This window comes from Populus alba, chromosome 3 (genome assembly GCF_005239225.2).
Source record: "Populus alba chromosome 3, ASM523922v2, whole genome shotgun sequence".
NCBI lineage: Eukaryota > Viridiplantae > Streptophyta > Magnoliopsida > Malpighiales > Salicaceae > Populus > Populus alba.
Genome location: NC_133286.1, coordinates 9658609 through 9677932, shown reverse-complemented (window position 1 = coordinate 9677932; position 19324 = coordinate 9658609). Strand labels below are relative to the sequence as shown.

Below are 19324 nucleotides of genomic sequence, written 5' to 3'. Positions count from 1 at the left end.
CCGATCAATTTAAATTCGTCATGAATATTATTTATAAATACCAACAGAATTATTTTATTTATATAAATCAACAGATTCTATACTAAATATAAATAATTTCAAAAAATAAAAACGCGATGATATGAAAGTTTTTGTAAATGATTTTACTGACAGAATTATAGAGGAATTCAAATCAAAATCTTCATATAGTAATGTGCCCGCTTTACCAGTAGAATTGTCATCAGAATCATAGATAAAAATATTATGTCGATGATTTCATCGGTAATGGTTAATATATCACCACGCGCCAACTTTCCCCTTTCTTATTTCTCCTTCCCCATCCCTACATCTAAACAAACCCCTTGCCCCCACCCCCCTCAAAAAAAAAAAAAAAAAGCAAAGAACCACCCCTCGAAACATCCCTCACCCTTCCCCCATCCCTGCATGTCTTAATTTATTGTGGATTTTTTTTATTTTTTTAAGTAAATCTTTTTTTTTTAATTTTAACATTAAAATATCAATTTTATTATTATTGAATATTTTTTTAGTATATGTATTTTGTTAGGGTATGTACATGTTTTATTTTTTTTTTCTCAAACAAACTTTGTAATATGAATGTATATTTTTATACTTGTTATGATTTATTTTAGATTTTATAAAATTATATTTTTTTATAAATTATTAAAACTTATATCAAATTACCAAATTAGATGTGTTGTGATGAAATAAATAATAGTTTGTTTAACGGATCTGTTTTAATTTTTAGGGATAACTAACATGTTAGTTGATTTGAAAAATAAACTTATGAAAGTATAATTGATCAAAATTTATAAGTACCACTTGTATAATATAAAATCAATATAATTACTCAAATAAAAAAAATCATAAAATACAAGTATGTTATTAACTTTTAAAAAATAAAACATCAAAAAGAAATCAATTGAGCTTATCTGACTTGGAGTTAACAATCACGTTAGCATCCCAGTAACAAAAATAATGGATGTACTTTATTAAACAAATTTTATAATTAAGAATATGTAATTAAATAGAAAACAATTGAGTGTTGGTACTAAAATATACAAAATCATAAATGTTGATACTTCATGTGCTATTATCTCACTAGATATTTGACATGCACTCTACTAGGAGTTGTACTTTAAAAAAAAAACAATAAATATGGGAAGAAAAATTATTTTGATATGTTTATTTATATAATTTTTTTTTAAAATATAAATCAAAATTATCGAGGTATCTAATGAAATAAATTGTCAATTATCAATGTAAATAAAAAAAAATCATTAACAATAACAAAAAAAATTAAAAAAAAATTAAGAGATAGATGTAAATCAAGATATTTAATCTTGTAAAATGAGTAATTTATTCAATTGTGTCAACTAAATTTATTTATTAAAATCAATAAAAAATAATTGAAATAGAAACACATAAGAAACTGAGTGAATAAAATAAAAGAAAAAAAAACTATGTAAAGCTGGACATATCAGAAATATTATTTTGAAAATAAATATTTTATTATAAAATAAAGCTTATCTGCATAAAATAAAAATAATTATTCAAAAATTAAATACCAAACAAAATATTTTAAAAAAAACTTCAATTCAAAAGAGAACTGCAAAACTTGTGGCCTAGACTATAAGACCAGGATAAACCGATAGAAAAGAAATTGAAGATAACAATAAATCATTTTTTTAATAAATAATAGTATGATAAAATCTCTAACCATATCAACTCTTAAAACTCTCATATGAAACAGAGTGAATAAAATAAAATAAAAATACTACTCGAGATTAGACATATTAGAAATATTATTTCAAAATAAATATTTTTTTATAAAATAAAGATTACCTGCACATAAAAAAATCTTTAAAAATCAAATACAAAACAAAATAAATTTTTTTATTTTAAAAAAACCTCTATTAAAAAAACATACGCAAAACTTGTGGTCGAAGCCATGAGACCAGGATAAACTGATAAAAAATAAATTAAAAATAACCACAAAATTATTATTTAAAAAAAAAAGATAATGCAATATGATAAAATCCCTAACTGAATGAACTCTTAAAACTCTTGACCCATGTCATTAGATCAAAAGCACAACAAAATAAAAAATCATGAAGCTCAATCCCCAAAACAACATACACCAAATGATGAAACCAGGAAAAAAAATCTATGACACAAAAAATTGTATTTAAAAGAATGAGGGTGAAGATAAAAATAAAAAATAAATTAGAGGGCATGCATAAGAAAAATTAAATTGGAGGATTAAATTTAAAATAAAAAAATTTATCAAAATGAAAAATGAATAAAAAAAAAAGGGCTAAATTTTAAAAAATAAAACAACATAAACTTTGATCGAAGAATAAATTGAAAAAAAAACAAAACTTTAGTGAAAAAGCCAAGGAAAAAATCATGAATAAAAAGAATAAGGACCGAATTGAAAAAAATAATATATGACAAATTGTATTTTAAAGATTAAATTGAAAACATTAAAAACTTTTCTAAAAGAGCAACAGACTAAAATAAGAAATTAGAACATAAGGACTAAAATTAAAAAATAAAAGAAAAGATAATAGATGTGCACTTTATCTAGATGGGAGAAAAAAAAAAGATAGGAAAATGAAAAGAAATGACCATTAGTTGCAAACCGCTCATCAACCACTATCACGCGTCGCACTAGAAGAATAAGGGCAAAGTGACTTCCAATGAAATGACAGAACAACATATTTAGCTACCGAGAGATACAGCACGTGCTATCTAAGAAGCAAGGGTGTCTCCCACATGCCAACGTGTGAGGTCAACGTCCCTATAGTCTTTTTATTAAAAAAATAATTATTATGAGTAAAATGTCCAAAATACCCTTCATTATTTTAATAATAGCAAAAAAAAACCTATTTAAAAACATAGAATTGCCCCTAAACTCTTGCCTTTTTCCGATTCTAAGGGCATAAAAGTCAATTTATAATTTTGTAAAAAAACATAAAGACATAAATACTCTTGGCGAGCAGTTTAATTTTTTAGTGCAGTGGTAAATATGGATTCTCACTATTAAAAAAAATTGGAAAGACAAAAATAATCCCTTACAAAAAAATGAAATCACCCTCAAAACCAAGTCATCCGAAATTTTCTTCAAAAAAAAAAAAAAAAAAGAGTTTAATTTCACTATCAGAATGAATATTCTTCTATGACTGCGTACACAGTGATCTCCACAGTGTTTATTGTTTTGTATAATAACTATGATCAACACCCATCGCCATGTTGAACATAACATCCACCGGGAAGCCTATAAAGATGATAAAAAGCAACTAAACTGCTATCGCTTTTGGAAATTAAATATCTTCAAGGAGATGGCAAAGACAAGTGCAAACAACACTGCAAACCCAACATTCACGGCTGCAACCACTCCCAGAAAATCATGTCTGAAACTAAAATACTTTCTCATAAAATCATCCACTGTCACGCCTGTGTCAAGCATGTCTTTTCTATCTCCATATTGTGATTCGAGCAATCCATACAATACAAGGTCCAAGCTATTGGGCATGCCCAGTAGAACCATCTCCACCATACAGGAATTCTCTATTTTTAACGATACAAATATATATATATATATATATATATATATATATATCAGCCAATCTATTTCAATTTCCAGGGAAAAACTAAACTTTCTAGATGTGGATGGCTAGAGATAAGGGGGCTTACAGTTAGAGGGACCATAAATCCTGAAAATAGGTTCCAAACTGAGTAAAAAGCTGTCGAAACTATGGCAGCCATGTGGTGATTTGGTGTAACACCCACAGCCATCATGCCAAAAAAGGTGAACTGAAATAATGTGAGGCACGTGTAGAATAGATACCAAAAGAATTTAGCAACAGTCCATTCAAATCCTATCATTGAATAAACTATAGGCTACTGCTTGTGCAAGAAGGTATGGAAGCTCAACAACAACCTGCAGCAGAAGTTGAGAATTCGTTAATGAAATATTCACAAAGTAAATCCCAAAATAAACCTTTTTTTTCCCCTAAAAAAATCTAGTTAGTACTTGAGCCATGGCATAGGGGAAGGCTGAGTACATTCCAGCAGCCCTTTCTCTGTAAAAAACTGCTCTCTCAATTGAGACTACTGGCTGCACGCTTCCAGAGTTTTGGACACCAAGGAAGAGGACAGCAGTATACATGGAACCCATTGCATTCAACAGATCCTGTTCCTTTGCCCTTCGAACAGAAACAACAAATGTTAATGCTTGGATGTGATCAATAGAATGTAATAAGTTTAGATTTTGAATTTGTTTCAGGTTGTAACTTACGTTTTAGAGCCAAGGTCCCAAAACATTGTCCCAAACATCAGGGCAATGAAAACTGTAAACAGAAACCTTACGGTATTGTACGGAGGATTGCGCCCGTATGACCAATGTTGTTTCAACAAGCAGGCTATAAACTGTCTGAAAAATGACTGTTGGTACTGAGTGGGGAAGTAGAGGTCCTTTGAACCAGGAGCAGGTGAGCTTAGTCGTTTAATAAGTTCTTTGTTTGTCCTGAAATACAAGGTAGAAAATGCTAAATCTGCAGATATTTTTCTCGCATGCCACTTTGCAATCTTGTGAAGCAGACAATTTTACTTCTTGTCAAACTTACCTGTACAGTTCAGAATGTTTGTACACATCAATAAAATCAACCCCCAGAGTTATTTCTTGAACTGAACTAGTGATTTCTAGCATCCAAGTTGCTGGATTGTAACCGTCTTTGATTTTACTCACTCCTTGAACTCCCTTGTTGTTGAATGAAATGAAGGATAAGTTCAACAGGATTATATATTATGTAACAATATACGTAGTTCCGAATTTTGCCAACGAAAAGTTACCTCAAAATACTTGATTAACTCACAAGAATGGCGACCCACTGGCCCTACATATATCTCCTGTCCTCCTTGTTTCAGTAGGAATAGCTGTGACCAGTGTCCAATTCATCATACCAAGTCATATAAGAGAACTAACAAGATCTCTGTGATGAAAAGGGGGAAATTGAGAATCATGTCGACTCTTTTTAGTCTATCAATAGTTCTCACCTCATCAAAAGATTCAAATATATCAATGCTTGGCTGGTGGATAGTGCACACTACTGTTCTTCCTGTATCCACTGTATTCCTAACAGTCCTCATAACAATTGCTGCAGCTCTTGCATCTAGTCCTGTAGTTGGCTCATCCATGAATATTATAGAAGGGTTTGCCACTAGCTCAACAGCAATTGTCAACCTCTTGCGCTGCTCAGTGGAGAGACCACTGACACCAAGCAGCCCAACTAGAGCCTCCCTTAATGGAGTTAATTCCACAAGCTCCATAACTTCCTCAATGAACAACTGCAACCATTTTATTAGTAGAAAAGTTGGATATAAATAGGGAACATAAGTTATACAGCTTATTCGATATATATATATATAAAAAAAAAAAAAAAAAAAACTTTGACATTTCTGTAAACTAAAGACATAACAAGATTTTTACACCTCAAAAATGGATTTTTCCCCCCATAAAATGGATAGTTAATATGCTTGATCATGACTAGGCAGAAGGAATGTCAAGGAAACAAGCTCTAGTTTTAAAAGTTCCTTCTGGCCGGAATGCTAGAGAAACAGAAGGTAAAATTTTCATAGTTCATTAGGCTGGACTTGAACAAGTGTTGCTAAACTCAAGCTCCAAAGGCCTAGGTGTAGCTTAACCAAGTTTTCTTAGAAATTTTTGTTAGACTACGATTTTTGAAATTGAAGCGCACTAGCAAAATCATGAAGGAGACAGGATACGGGCTACTAGAGACTACCTTTCTTGTCTCATTATCAATCTCGACTGGTAAGCGAAGCCAAGCAGAAAAGAGTAAAGACTCATAGACAGTCACAAGCGGAGAGTGGATATCATTTTGTTCACAATATCCAGAAATTCTAGCAAATGTTTCTTGCCTTTTTGGGTACCCAGAAATGGTTATGTTCCCTTCGATATATCCTCCGGTTTTCCTACCAGCTAGGACATCCATCAGAGTGGTTTTACCGGCGCCAGTGACCCCCATCAGAGCTGTAAGAACACCGGGTTTGAAAGCGCCACTCACCCCCCTGAGAAGTATTAATTTATCTTCTCGTATGCCTTGATCTTTCATTTCCTGAAAGTTCCATTTATATGATTGTCATGTTGGAACTGTGTTCCTTTTTAGCAGAACTTTCCCATTTCCAAAAGAAGTGACAGTTTTCATGACTTACTTGAGGCATGTTTATTGAGTATGTAATTTCATCAAAGGTAATAAAATTCTGTTCAAACGGAAGAATCATTCCCCTTTTCTTGTTCTGAGAGGCCCCAATAGTCGTCGCTTCTGACATCACAGAAGAGGACCTAAATGAGTTAAATCTCTTCCTAATCTCTTCCTCATTCTCTGCGAGTCAGTTAAACTCAAAATGTCATGGACTCCGAGTCGAATGATAATAATGCATGTTTGCAATAAAAACACCCTTTGTATGGCCTCATCACCTGCTTAATTTTGGTGATCTAAGCTATTTACTTGAGACAATAACTCAAGGGCTCCTTCGGCTTTGTCATTCTCTTTATATCCAGGAGACTCTTCCAATCTAACACCCTGAAGCTTTTCAAGTGCTGCAGAAACAGTTAAGACACTCATACAATGCTTCCCTAATTAAAGATCCTAACATGTAAAGATAAAGAGTACCCACGGTCAAGACAAGTGAGAGCTGCTGTGTAAGCGAAGTTGCACACTACTGTAAAACCCATTAATGCCCCTACTCCTATCCAGTACCAATGTGCTTCCGTAAAGAATCCGCGGGACTTCAAAACTACAACCCCCAATGGCTCCGTTGAAAATGGAAGCACCTTTGATAAAAGAGTAAATCAAATATCAGTTAAGTTCATCATACCAGAAACACAAAAATGCCGACATTGCTGATAAAGGAAATTACTCGACTCCAACTCTTCCCCAGGAAGTCATTGACCGCCATTGCATTTTCTCCATACATCATTGGTGAGATCCAATAACCCCAAATGAACCATTTCTTCACATTCTCTGTGGAGTGGCACAAGGAAAGGAAAGAAGTATTCTTAGGATTAGCTACCGGGAAAGAAGCTTCAAGTATCTTTCATGTACCATACCTCGCGACAAGACAAAACCACAATTTGTAAAAAGCATGAGAAACACAAATGAGGCCAATGTGCTAGAAACTGTCAGGTTCCTCCCAACAGCAGCAAGCAGTCTAAATAGTGCAGAGGCCATTTGATTAGCGAGGAAAAGTACAAGAAACTGCCTGAAAAACCTGTAACAAGAACAGTAACTTTTTATTTGGAACATGACAAATCAACCTTCAGTGTCTGAAAAAAATTTCTTCTCCTATTGTTTTTGTACCTTTCAACATTAGGATCGAATCCCATGGTGTAATAGGTGATGAATACCCATACTGCAACTTCTATGATTGTGATCGGGATCTTCAGAATCCATGTGGGAAGAGCATACGCCCATGCAGGATAGAATAAAAGGTCCCGTTGCTTGTAAAAGACTGGAAGCTTCATAATAGACAGGCCAATTTCCGACATTCCATTAAACATAATCATAACCAAAATGAAGAATAAAGCACCCATGTAAATTCCCCCATCAATTATAGAATCCCGATGCATCTCAGTTCTTATGAAGAGTGTTGACCCGATCAGTGCCATCAATATGAGCTAATAGCAGAACATAAAAAACACATCATACTAATGAAGAAAATTGAGTTCAAATTCAAAACAAGGTTAAGATAACCACCTGTATCAGCTTGAAAATGTAAACAAATGAGTTTCTTTTCATCAACAATAATTCTCTTGAGAGGCGGGCTCTAAGAAGCTCCTTTTTGTTAACACCATACTTGTCAGTTGTCAAAACAGAAGGGTGACTCTTGCTTCTCTCAAATGGAATTGCAAGCTCATTTCCTAGCCTTCTTCCCAAATGAAATGATTGAAATGCCTCAGAAAATTCCTTAACTGTGACAAAACAGTGGGACTCATCTTTACGTGCCCAGTACTGCTTCTGATCTTTCCTTGATGCAACCTATAATAAACTTTATCACTCAACTTTCCTTATCATACCCTAAACCACTACAACAACTTCAGAATGATCAACTCTTAGAAGCACAATTTGTTTGGCTTGTTTTAATAAAGAGAAGATAGCGAAAACTCACTTCTTGCAAGAAGTCAGCCACTCCTTTTCTTTCAGGGCACTTGAAGCCCATCGATTCAAAAAATTCTAGCACGTCTCCACGGGGACCTTGGTACACAATATGTCCATCAGAGAGGAGAATAATGTCATCAAAGAGATCATAAGTCTCTGGTGCTGGCTGGAGGAGAGAAATGAAAGCGGTTCCATTAAGAATACAAATGCATTGCTTGAGTGAGTTCATTATCTGAAATGTTGTCGAGCTGTCCAAACCAGTAGATATCTCATCCATTAACAGCACCTTTGCTGAACCAACAAGCATCTCACCTACAAGATAAACAGTAAAATATATAAAACCCATTGACACTTTAAGCTCAGCCTGTTTACCTGTTGTTACTCGCTTTTTTTGTCCCCCTGAGACACCCCTAAGCAATTCGTCCCCTAGCATGGTATCAGCACAAACTTCTAGTCCCAACACCTGCAAGTTTAGAGGAATTGAATGTGATTGATGGATGTTTTCTATGTACCTATGCTGAAAAGCTAAAAAAAAAAAAAGGGTGATTTGCCTTCAGGATGTAATCTGTGATCACACTGGTCTCTTGGCCCCCTACTGATGCTGCCTGAAATTGAAAGAAACTATCAACTATCATGCCAACAACTTTAGCTGTTTAAAAGTGGAAAGAAAAAGGTCAGAAAATTAAGTTTTAGAGAATAATATAATTTATATATTGAGATCTAATCTAATAGTTTAAACTTTTAAGTTGAAAATTTTTTTTAATATGGTATTAGAATCTTGATGACCAAGCGGTCACGAGTTCGAATCTCACCATTTTTATTTAATTGATAAAAATTATATACAAAGTAATATTAAATTCTATAAGTTTCAAGCTTAAAAAGCTTTAACTTGAACCGATGATATATTAAAAAGTATAAATTATATCATATTTTGAAAATTCACCTAACAGCTTAAGTTTACAAATTCTTGACAACAACATTATAAGTTCCAAGTATATGAATGTCCTGGTTGAACAGAACCTCCAAGTTTTAGAAACTGAAGCGTCCAATGTTATTGAACAGAACCTCCAAGTTTTAGAAACTGAAGCGTCCAATGTTATTAAGATCATTTCTATACTGTAGAAAAATTCCTAGTTAAATTCAAAGACATTTCCATGGAAATATATTTCTTTCTTACCTTCATGAACACATCAAGGTCAGGATCAGGCTTAATGCCAGCTGCTTTCTCTCGTCTTAACAATTCGGCCAACATCTCTGCATTTCATCAATATGATACTGATAAAATGTTCGAACAATTTTGAAATCATTACATTCAAATATTTTTACAAATTTTAGAACGAACCATAACGGGCTCCAGTTCCCTGACATCTTGCAGAGAATGATAATGTTTCTCGTACAGTCATTTCAGCTATATGAAGGTCATGTTGACTGATGTAGGCAGCAGTTCTCTGCGGCACAAACTCATTCATCTCATGGCCATTGTAACTCACCCTCCCCGAATCCTGAAACATGAGTTGACGCGTATAATACTGGTAAGTTAAATCTATTCAACAAACACCAAAATGAGACGAACAAAAATCAGAAATCCCTCACCTCCAGGTTATTGGGAAGCTTTCCCGCCAAAGCCAACAGCAGAGTAGTCTTTCCAGAACCTGGTGGACCTAAAAGCAATGTCATTCTGCAAAACACGAACATAATTAAAATGGCATCAGTAAAATGTTCTCCTTTTACGTGCTTTTGATTAGCTAATAGCAAGCTTTGTTTACCTGCAAGGCTTGATTATTCCATTCACATCATTCAGGATATGCATCCGTTTCTTTCTAGTAGGCAGCATACGGAGATAGTTTAAGGATCCCTTTCACAAAAAATGCAAAACTAAAATGTAAAAGCTTGTTTCCAAATGAATTGTGGGATATGCTAGTGGTGCATAGCTCATAACGGTCCAGGTTCGCAAGTAATCACCTCTACTATATTGGCAAAAGAGTTGAAAATTGTAGGCAGAGCTCTGCTTCCTAGATAAACTTCAGTTTCAACATTTAGATGCTCAAATCTGACTTCCACTGTGGGAATTTCGATTCCCACTCTGTAACACATCCCAGGAAAAGAAAACACCTAACAACTTGTAAATAATTTCTTAGATTCAAACAAAGAGTTACTAAAATCTGATGATTTTTTTTGTTTATTTCAAAGTAACAAGAACAATCTTACCCATCAAGGCGGTTCTTAAGCTTCAACAGGAACTTCTCGTTATCTGTCTCAGCGACTTTAACCAACCTTTCCATCAAATTCTTCCTATCTTCAAAGCCAAGCTTATGAATATCAATTTCACAAGCCTCGCCTTGTGGCGTAGTTAGTAAACCTTTCCTTAAACGACTGTACGTTGGAAGCCTCTCGATTGCTGCCCATTTAAGAGCTTCTTCATCGTCCTCTTCTCGAGATGATCTCGAAAAGGTTTCCATGCCATTGTTCCTCCACATGGAAGAACTGTTTGCTGGCAAACTACTTTTAACTTGATAAAGACCGCCACTGTTCATTGCGACTTCTACAACAACGAAAACCCTTCAAAAGGCAGTATTTATCTGCAAGCATTCATGCAAAAAACGCCACCAGCTTATGCAGGTCTTAAGCTAAATATACTCGTGACAACCTGATGCGTGCTGAGTGATCATTTCAATTTCTTATTTTGATGTTAGGTACTAAAGAATATATTTTATGGCAGGCAGTTATTAATATGAGATGAATGTACTGATCTTCTTTCCATTTGCGGCTAAAGTTGATTTCCGATTTTCATAAATGAAGAACTTCCTCTTGTGACCACATAGAAATGTTAATGCCCACTTTTAATAGATGGAAAATGCTCGACTGATTTTGCCAAGGGACAGGGAAATGGTTTCCTAGCCACCAAAACAAACTGGCTGTGCATGGATGCAAAGGCTACTAGCAATATCCCATTCTTTATTTAAGACGTCTATTCATCATGTTTGTCGAAACGATTCTGTCATTTTGCAGCAGCTGTGACTGTAATTATCTATATTATTATTAATTTTATTAATTGCATTTCAAAAGTTTTTTTTTATTTGAAATTAATATTTTTTTATATTTTCAAATTATTTTAACATACTGATCTCAAAAATAATTTTTAAAAAATAAAAAAATATTATTGGCATACTTTTCTGAGTGTTAACAACTACATGCACGCATGGCTTTTCACTCTAGAAATAAAAAAAAATATTTTTTACTTTGGTTTTTACAAATTTTAGGATTTTTTTTAATTTCAAACTTAATTTTTTTTATTTTTAATTTCATCATTTATCATTGGGTTTACTAATTATAAGATTTCAAAATTTATTTTTATTTGTTTTTATAGAGTTATTTCGATCTCATAACCTACGCCATAAATTTTGTGGGTTAAGCGTGTTAACTTGGGTCATTTTTTTATTTATATTTTATTTATTTTTAATTTTACTTTAATATTAGGTTGAAAAAAAAAAAAAATTCTCTTTCCATGGAATTATTCTTATCTTCTAACCGTGGGTTTGTCATTAACTTGGGTTAATTTGAATCAATTTTTTCAATTTAATTCTTTAAAATTGGTTTGATTGGGAATTAGAATTGATATTTTTTTTTATTTTCTTTCTACGAGGTTATTATTAATTTTATGACTTGAATCATAGGCTAAGCTGGTTAACTTAGGTTTTTTTTATTTTTTTTAGTTTCATCCTTTAATATTAAGTTGATTGAGAAATTATGTTTTATAATCTGTTTTGGTTTGCATTTTATAAGGCTATCCCGATCTCATAACCCTGGAGTCACGAGGTTTGGTTGATTGACTTGGTTTTTTATATCCTTTTTTAATTTGATTTTAAAAAATAAAATTACCCTTCAACATATTAATTGAAAATTGAGTTTCATAATTTGTTTTGATTAATTTTTATGAGGTTATATTGGTCTTATAACCCTATATTTGGGTAGATTAACCTAGTTGACTCGACTCCTTTTTTTAGTTAAATTTTATTTTTAATTTCATCATTAACATTAATGGATTGAGAATTAAGTTTATTTGCTTTCGTATAGTGTTATCAGAGTTTCATAACTTAGGTCCAAACAAATTTTATAGGTTAATCAAAGTTGATCCAAGTCAATCTAATATTTTTTATTTCAATATTTAAAACAAGATGTTTGTCCTTATTTTTTTACGTACCGTATATTTTTATCACGGTCATTCAGGTTCCGTCGGTAAATTTTAAATTGTTCAATTTCGGTATTTTACAGAAGTCCAGAACTGTTCAAATCAATGCCTATAAATTTGAAAATTATTTTTTTACTAAAAAATTATTAACAACTTCTAAATGAAAACTTTTTCGAAATTGGAAATTTTTTATACCGACGGTTACCGAAAAATAAAAAATATTAAATCAATTAGCGTCTAGCCCCAATATATTAAAGGAGACTAGGGTGTTAATATGCTTATTTTAGCTTCACTTGATTAAGGTAAATCTTTCTTTTTTCTTATTTTTTCATGATTTTTCACTATATTTGTTTTGGTAATGTGATCTTAATAATTGTATTAAATGTTGTTGTGAGTTTTTTTTTTTTCATATGAGAAATTTTTAGTTGATTTATTTATAGGATTTTTTAAATTTTAGCAATTGCGACTTCTTCATATAATTTTTAGTTGAATTAATTTTTATTTATTTATTTTCTTATTTTTTCAATAATTTTATTTTTTATATTTTTTTTTTACAAATTACCGATGGAATATGTGTCTTACGCCGACGAAAAAGTCAAAGAATTAAAAAAATAACAAATATATAAGAAAAATGTCCATGTATTTTACCAAACAGTTACACTCCAGTTTTAAGTAATGGATTTTTTAATAGATTTTAATTTTATTTGCTAATAAAATTGTTTTTCAAGTCTAATAAATGATAGTGCATTAAGAAAATCAAATTATATAGATATTCAAGAGTTAGGCGAGTCTGAGCGTGTAGCCAGCATTTGCACTTGCAGTCTCTGTTTCGTCTCCAATGAAATTAAAGACGTCTAGGTCAAACCAAACCTCACCTTGCTTACCAGAATGGCTACACCTAGCTGGCCTCTGCTAGATGGCTGGATTGATAAATTCACAGCATTGAGTGATTGTAGTCCCAAAAAATATAGATTGATGTTAATAAACGTGTTAATTAGGCACAAATAGGACACACGCAGTGCAAACCCCGTCAGTGGAGCCAATTACAGAAATTATGGAGCTTGAAAGAAACGCAGGGAGCATGACACCAAGTACAGAAGCAATTCCAATCCAAAAATAGAACATGAACTAAGCTTCTTTAAGATAGTTCTAAGATTCAAAATTGTGAGATGTGAAATGGCTGTTGGATCTAGAAAGTTACTTAATATGTGCATCAAGTAATAAATAATGAGGTCCCAAAATCCAAGTAGTTCATAAATAAAGCTCGAGTTGGATAATTAATGAATTAATTAGTTATAGCAATCTCACTTACTTTTTCTAGCCAGAGAGTTTGATAATTCATATTTGGTGCTTAGTAAGTCAAAGTAGTTGTAGCTAATACATGAAAAAGATCAACTATAATGAAGATGAGGATCCTTTTATGTTTAAATAAGTATATTTTTAGATTAAAAAAAAAATACAAGAATATTCTAAAGAGAAATGTTCTGAAAATATATTTGCAGTAGAGAACAAAGATTGTTAATCTTTGTTCTGAAGGTTTCATAGTATATTTATAACTCATGAGTCTTTTTTTTTTTTTTTTTTGAAGAGATGGTCTAAAATGTAATTTTATCCTAATAACATTTAATGATATATAAATATATTTTATATATATATATTAATGTTTGATGGAAATATAATGGTTTCTTAAGGATTTTTATACACTTACAAGCTATTGAGATATTAAAATCTAATTAAGACGTCAAATATAGTTAAACTAATAGAGGCTAAATTCTTCCCTTAGACTAGACCTAATGGAGGAGGGTCATCCCTTTAATCGTGCCCAATAAAGGATATGGTCACTATCTTCGCATGCCGAGAGAGGATGTGATCATTTCTTTAGATGTGCTCAGAAAGAATGTTGTCATTCTTTTGGGCATGCTCAAGAGATGATAGTCATTCTTTTAGGGGTGCCCAATGCATGGCATTTCCTTGGATATCCCCAGGGAAGGTTTAGGCGTGCTCATGGCTTGTAACAGTGACCTACTTTTTCAGGAACTGGGTCCTGTGGCAGGGACACCGGTGGGGACTTCACTGATAGATGCTCATGCTGGTGCTGTTCCAAAAACATTATATTCGGAAATCTTTCTTGATTTAATATCTTTTTTATAAAGATATACTGGTTCATCAAATAATATTTCTTGTGATAAATAAACAAGTTAGTGGACATTAAAAATAAAGTGCCAGAATATTTTTTTTGTCGTGCCTGGGACTTGTCACATTGCTATAAGTTGAATCGTGATTGAATTTGACTAACATTAAATCCAATGTGTCTTTATTAAAACGTGCTTGTATTCCAAAAAAATTATACTCAAAAAATTTTCTTGATTTAATATTTTTTTATATAAAAATATTCCAATAAAAATTTAGTTCATTATATAATATTTCTTGTTATTGTGATATGTCTGTCGACAAATAAACAAGCTATTGTACAGTGAAATAAAGTGTAAGAATATTCCAGCTATGATCAAGTACCGAAATTCTTAAAAGTGCCAATCAAGTTAACCATTAGGATGGTGGCCTAATGATAAGAGCTTGAGACCAAGAGGTTTACTCCCTCAAATAATGATATTGTTAATAAAAACAATCATTGTTCTGTAAAAACAAAAAACCATAATTAACAAAAAGGAATTTTGACAATAGAAATATTTTTTTCTCATAATTTAAATCATTAAGGTTTTTATTAATATTTAGTTTAATTATTACAAAAAAAATTATAGAATTTATTCCTCTTAAATTTTAAATAGATGAGCTATATTTTCTTAATAAATTTATAAGAATGGAAATTATATTCATTTCGTGAACCAACATTACCCTCCATGATAAATAAGAGAAAATAAATAAAATGAGAAGGTTAACCAGGATAAAATATTTACATATGCATTTATCTTTCACTTCTTATATAAAAGATATTTTTCTACTTTAATCTTTAATTAATGTTAATTACTCTTTCATGATTAAAAACATTACTTTTCAAATAAGATTTAAATTTTTTTATGGTTATATTATCAATTAATTTATAAGAATTTTATATAAATCTAATTTGTAATTTTGTTTTAAAAGTTGCTCCTGACTATTCAATGAGAGTGATTTTTTATTTTTCTTATATTAATTTTTATATAATTTTCTTATATTAATTATTTATATTTTATTTTTTATACTATTGCTTGAAAATTACTATGATATATTTTTAAAAATGAATCTTAAAAAGATATTATTGATTAAAAAAACATAATAAGGAAGAAAGTGATTAAAATCATTTGAATTCTTTTGAATGTTGATTTTAATTGTGTTAAGTTTTTATTTAGAAATTATGCTACATATAAAAAATACATGTTTTCATAAAAAAAAATGATAAAAAAAAAAAAAATCTTAAATATTTTTTTATAATTTAAAATGTAAAATTTTTGAAAAATATTTATTCTCATTATCACATAATTAAATAAAATAAGTTGTAAAACTTTCTGAAACTTTCCTCATATAGCTAGTTCTCTTCTAAGGCATTTCCCATCATCAAAAAGAAATCAAATTTCGGCTTCGTATAGGAATCCCAGGTAGCTTGAGTTTCTTTCCCCCTTTGTAGGGGAATGCCCCTCTGGCTAGAGGAGAGCCGTCGAGCACATAAAAGCTTAATGTGGAAAAAAAAAAAAACCGGTTTAAATTTAATTAAATGACTCACATGCTTTGGATTAGTAAGTGCCATCTCCGATGACTTTGAAGTTATCCAAACACTTGTTTATGTTAAACGGGGTGTTTGAAGTTGGTTATCAGCACTGGGATATGGCCATGTCCGGTCGCGGAGGTGATCGGATTTTATGGACATCCGTTGATCATAGCCATGATTTCATCAACAATTTAATAAGCATGTCATTAAATATAAAGAGTGTGATTATTTTCATTTTAAGAATTAACTGTGGAGAGATGGGCACATCATAATTCACAGGACTTGCAAATTCACAATGAAGTGGTGAACAGGAAATTTATTGTTGAGAGAAAGTGGAAGAGAGAAAACAGAGCAAACGCAGGGGGATTAACATAGAATTCAATACAGGGCAAGATGAAATGGACAAAAACAGGGTTGGAAACCAACTACCAGCTTAGAGCTTGAAATACTTTGAAAATCTGATTAGATGGTGACAGCATCCATGAACTCCAAATCGTTTCCTAAAGCCTTCAAAGTCTCCGGCAAGAGGGAGAATTCAATGTCCACGCTCCCCTCTTCCGGTCCCGGAAAAAATGTTACCTTCCCATCGAACTTGTTCCCAGGCCCGCTTCGCACTGCAACCGGCCTTCCCCAACCAAAATCAGTACCATAAACGTTGTGCCTTGGCGAGCTGCTAATACCCAAACTGTGAATACGTCCTAAGGCGGCCATTGTTAATGGACTAGGATTCTTCAGCACCGACGCTAAAGCGTCCGCCACCTTGTTTTTTGCATAAGAAGAAACCACCTTGTTAATCTCCAAAGCTACAAATCCAAGCCCTTGCTCCAGTATCGCTCTTGTTCTCAAAGTTACAACCCCAGTCACAATTGCATTTCCACAATAGCTTTCTGGTAATGGTGGTTGTAATCGTGCCCGCAAACCTATAAAAATTCTTAAATCAATCTCTTTATCATGTTCAAGTAGTCGAGCTCGAGTTGTAGCTCTCCAAATATGAGCCAAAAGTGACTGAAGAGAGGAGATTGACGTAGTGGCAGCTTCAGCATTGGCTTTTGCTTTGAGCATCGCTATTTTTCCCTTGGTAAAATGAAAAACTCTTTCTTGCAAAGGTGATGGAATGAACGAATCAGAGTTGTTCTTTATGACTGAGAGAGGAAGGCGAATCGGCGGGCTAATACTACCGTTGAGAAGTGACCACCGTTCAAGGACAGGAGTCTTGGAGATGTGATCCAACCCACGATGGATTTCAGACCAAGAATTGAAGAAATTCCAAAATGACGTGCCATCAACAGCAGCATGGTTCATGGTACAACCAACAAAGATGCCATCTACAAGCTCGGTAACTTGAACTGCTAGCAAAGGCTTGGAAACAACCTCGTAGTTTAAAACCCCATTTAATGGAAAGAAAGAGTGGAGAATTGGAGGAACATAAACTGGCCGGAGGATGTCAGCCATGGATACACCATCCGCTGCGGCATGAACAAACTGGGCTCCTGCATTGTTGCAGTCAATGAAGAAGGAGACTGTGTTATCATCATGTTCTACTGTGGCTAGGCGACCAGCAAGAGGATAGAAGAAATCTAGTGTGCGAGAAAGTGAGATTTTCAAGTGTTGGATCAGTGAGTTTTGATCTTCTAATGATTCGGGTTTGAGGAAGAGAAGACCCTTTTGGATGGCACCTACTAGAAGAAGCTTGAGATCACACTGAGTCAACTCAATCCTCTCATCCGTCACCTTGTCGGTAGTGGCTTGAACCATGCTTGTAGAGAGCAATCTAATGTTTTCCATGTTAAATTTCTTGTCTGATGAAGGGTTTTCCGCTATGGAAGGTGCCTTTAAGCTCTGTGAATGAAACTTAGCTCTCCTTTTCTCAAGTAAAAAGAAAAGAAAAACACTGATGCTTCAAGACAACAAGAAAAAACCAGCGACTGGTTAAGCGCAGATATCAAAGATATTATTTATAATATAATCAATGAAGGACCGACACGTATCTGATGCACATGTCTCGCACCCAAATTTTTTTTTCCCATGACTCTCCCACTCTTCGAGCATTTTAAGGGAAATGCGGAAAATAAAAAAATATATATTATTTTAGTTTTTTAATATTTATTTTACATGCTTTAAATGGAGTACAAAACAAAATATTATTTTATTATTTTTTTATAAAAATATTATTCCTACTTATCTTATAAAAATATAAAAATACAATTCATTATAATAGTGTTTTTTTCAATATTTTTTTCATTTTTTTAATTTATGTTTTTTTATTTGTTTTTTACACTATTATCCTAGTCTTATAACTCATTTCATGGTTTTAGCGAGTTCATCTGTATTGATTTAGGTTATTTTTTTTATTTTTTTTTTAATTGATTTTTTTAATTTTATTTTTTAATATTAAATTAATTGAGAATCATCCAGATCTAAATCCGTGAAGTTAATTGGTCATATCAAGTTTTTAAAATAATTGTATATAAAATATATTAAAATTAAATTAAATTTTCTAATAGCTTTTTACTATTGAAGGTATGTGTTATATATATACACACACACACCAATTTGGCTCTTGTAAATAGCATCTCTCCTTAAAGATACTCTTAGATTTTATGATTGGCAATGAGGTGGAGTATGATTTTTAAATATAATTTTTAATTAAAAAGATTTTTTGAGATTTTTTTTTAATTTTTACATCAAAATATCCAAATTATGAAAAAATATCTATAAAAATATTAATTTAATATTTTTTTCAACCAAAAAATAATTTAAATAACACTTTAAGAATAAAATTCAACCATAAAAACAAATCCTAAAATCAACAAATGATGAACAAAGAATGACTATAAATATATATTCATTTCCTATCTAACCAAGCAATGTAAAAATCTGTTAAAAGGAAAAATTAAAGAAAAAATTTAGTTGTTATCTAACTAATCATGATTCTATACTCTTCATCTATATGCGTATAATATCATATAAATACAAAAGTAAAAGATAAAACAATTAAAAAGATAAAAATAGAAAGCAACAAATGATATATACTTGACTTCGTTTTTACTTTAATTATGACTACAGGATTCTTCGATTCAATAAGAATGAGAGTCGCTCATTCTAACTAAGTAAATAATATATTAAGCAACATCAGTAATTAAGGATGTATTTTAGATAGATTGTGATAGTGATAATGATTTAAAGTATTTTTTATATAAAAATATTTTTTTATTTTTTTTAAAATTATTTTTAATATGATACATTAAAATA

At 31.9% G+C, this 19324-nt stretch overlaps 1 protein-coding gene and 1 pseudogene across 1 annotated transcript; both read right to left on the bottom strand.

Annotated features, from left to right (window-relative positions):
* Positions 1-3038: 3038 nt before the first annotated feature.
* Positions 3039-10905, bottom strand: LOC118037938 (pleiotropic drug resistance protein 1-like; annotated as a pseudogene).
* Positions 10906-16368: 5463 nt separating this feature from the next.
* Positions 16369-17998, bottom strand: LOC118037937 (uncharacterized acetyltransferase At3g50280). The gene has a single exon (XM_035044121.2). The coding sequence runs from the start codon at positions 17855-17857 to the stop codon at positions 16535-16537; it is 1323 nt and encodes a 440-aa protein (XP_034900012.1). The 5' UTR covers positions 17858-17998; the 3' UTR covers positions 16369-16534.
* Positions 17999-19324: the final 1326 nt, after the last annotated feature.